This window comes from Aptenodytes forsteri, unplaced genomic scaffold, assembly GCF_000699145.1.
Source record: "Aptenodytes forsteri isolate BGI_AS27 unplaced genomic scaffold, ASM69914v1 Scaffold4, whole genome shotgun sequence".
In the NCBI taxonomy this organism is placed as follows: Eukaryota; Metazoa; Chordata; class Aves; order Sphenisciformes; family Spheniscidae; genus Aptenodytes; species Aptenodytes forsteri.
In genome coordinates this window covers 3,236,959-3,238,960 of record NW_008795442.1, presented here as the reverse complement: position 1 = coordinate 3,238,960, position 2,002 = coordinate 3,236,959, and the positions used below count along the sequence as shown (strand labels likewise).

Sequence of the window (2,002 nt, the reverse complement as noted above, 5' to 3'; positions counted from 1 at the left end):
ATCGCGGGGTGGGGGCGGGGGGAGCAAAGCAGCCGGGTTTCCCCCGGCTCGGGGCTCTGCTGTTCAGCTCCCTCCGTGTTTTCGGAGCCCCTCGCAGGCTCTCGTGGCAGTGGGCTCATGCTAAATGAATGGAGTAAACATTTTTAAAGCCCGCGGAAGCTCGCTTTAAAATGAGCTCCATAGGCAGCCCTACTTCCCAGTCGTGACTTCCGAGGAAGGCATGGAAAGGGCTGCGAACAACTCCGCGCTGCCCCCGCGAAGCTGCGGGCTTAATTGGTTGCATCCGCGGGCAAAATCCCCCTTCGGCGGCGCCCGCGGAGGGGCTGCAAAGCGCGGGGGCTCCGGGGCCGCCTCGCCCGGCGGCGGGGGCTGAGCGCAGCTCGGCATTTCCAGGCGATGCGACAATGGCACTTCGGGAGAGGAAGGGGAGGGAAGGGTGGGAGGAGGGGGTGGGGGGGGGGGGGAGTGGAAATAATGCACGCATCTAGCAACCTTAGCGCGGATTCAGGTCTTGCAAGCCAAAAATAGGAGCCCAGCGTGTCCCTTTCGGGGCCCGGGAGGAGGCTGTGGGTGCGGGTGGGAGGGAGCCCGGCTCCGCTCCCCGCGCCGAGCCCCGGGAACAGTCCCCCTCGCCTCGACCTGCCTGGGAAAGCGCCGGAGCGAAGGCAAAAGGTGTTGCAAATGCAGGGCAAGCCCCCTCCGGCCCCCCTCCATCGGCAACGGGGGCACCTCTCTGCATACGATGACGGGGGTGAGGGAGGAGGTGGGGAAGGGGGGGGACGCCAAGGGGGAAAAAAGAAGGAAAAAAAAAAAGAGAAAAGCGAAAAAACTTATGCGACTTTCTAGACACCCTCCTCTCCCCCAACCCCAGGATCTAGGGGCAGTCAGGGGCTGGGCTGGTCAAGATCGGGGGCGGGAGCAGCCCCCGGTGGGACCCGACACACGCACACACGCACACACACGCACACACACACACAGATTGAGACATTGCAAGGGCTGAGAGAGGAGGGAGACAGGAGAGCCCCGTTCCCTGCTCCTCGCTTTCGCAATTTCAAAATCAGCTCGAAATGACCCAGCGAGCGCTGGTTGGTCGGAGCCGCGCTGCTCCATGTTCCCCATTTACATTGAAAAGCCCCAGCTCGCTCCCTGCACAATAGTGAAAGTCCCGAGGAGGCTCTGCGGCTCAGCCAGGCAGGCAGGCCCAGCCACGGCCAGACAGCCCCCCGCCGCTCCCGGGCGCCGGGGTCCCCCCGCCGGGGCGCCCGGCGAAGCCCCTCGCTACGCCTCTGCACCACCTCGCCGGGAAGCAGCACACAACAAAGCCCCCCGCCCCGTCTCCAGGACTCCTTCACTTGCAGCATAATACGTACATGTACATGCCTATAATACTATAGATCTGCGGCTCTACGTATCTATACGATACTGACTTGTGGTTGCTTCCTGGGTCTGCCTCTTCCTCTCTTCTGAGGCTCTGCGGTTGCAGGTTGCTCCTGGGCAGCAGTGGAAGGCTGACCGGGTCCCTCACCTTGTGCACTCATCGTGACTTCTGCTGCTCAGCCTTAAACCAGTCTCTCCAAAGCACCTTGGAAGGGGGGGAATCAAAACGAGCTCTTGCTGCTTTTGCTGCTCGCTGCCACCACCACACCGGACGTCCTGGTGCTGCCAAAAAGGAGAAGAGAAGGGGAGGAGGAGGAGGAGGAGGTGATGGTGGTAGTGGTGCTGGTGGTGGTGGAAGAGGAGGGGGAATGAATCTCTCTTACAATTTAGGAATGGTTAGTAACATGAAGCAAGTCAAAAGAGGGGAGGTAAAAAAAAAAAAAAAAAAAAAAGAAGAAAAGGCAGAGTAAATTGCAACCCTGGAAATGCAAGGAGAGAGGGAAATACTCCGAGGGTAGTCGGAGCAAACCAAGAAGGGGAAAAAATCCTACAAATTGAAAGCAAGTGGTGGCTATCGCGCTTAGATCGGATCAGGGCAAATTAAGATAAGACACACTGAAAATGG

At 59.5% G+C, this 2,002-nt stretch overlaps 1 protein-coding gene across 1 annotated transcript in view; it reads right to left on the bottom strand.

The window, feature by feature from the left end:
• HMGA2 (high mobility group AT-hook 2) overlaps positions 1-1,538 on the bottom strand; it is a 125,656-nt gene extending 124,118 nt beyond the window's left edge. The window contains exon 1 of the mRNA XM_019472546.1: positions 1,428-1,538. Within this exon, the coding sequence (XP_019328091.1) occupies positions 1,428-1,538 (111 nt within the window). The remainder of the gene's footprint in view (positions 1-1,427) is intronic.
• Between the last annotated feature and the right edge of the window lie 464 nt (positions 1,539-2,002).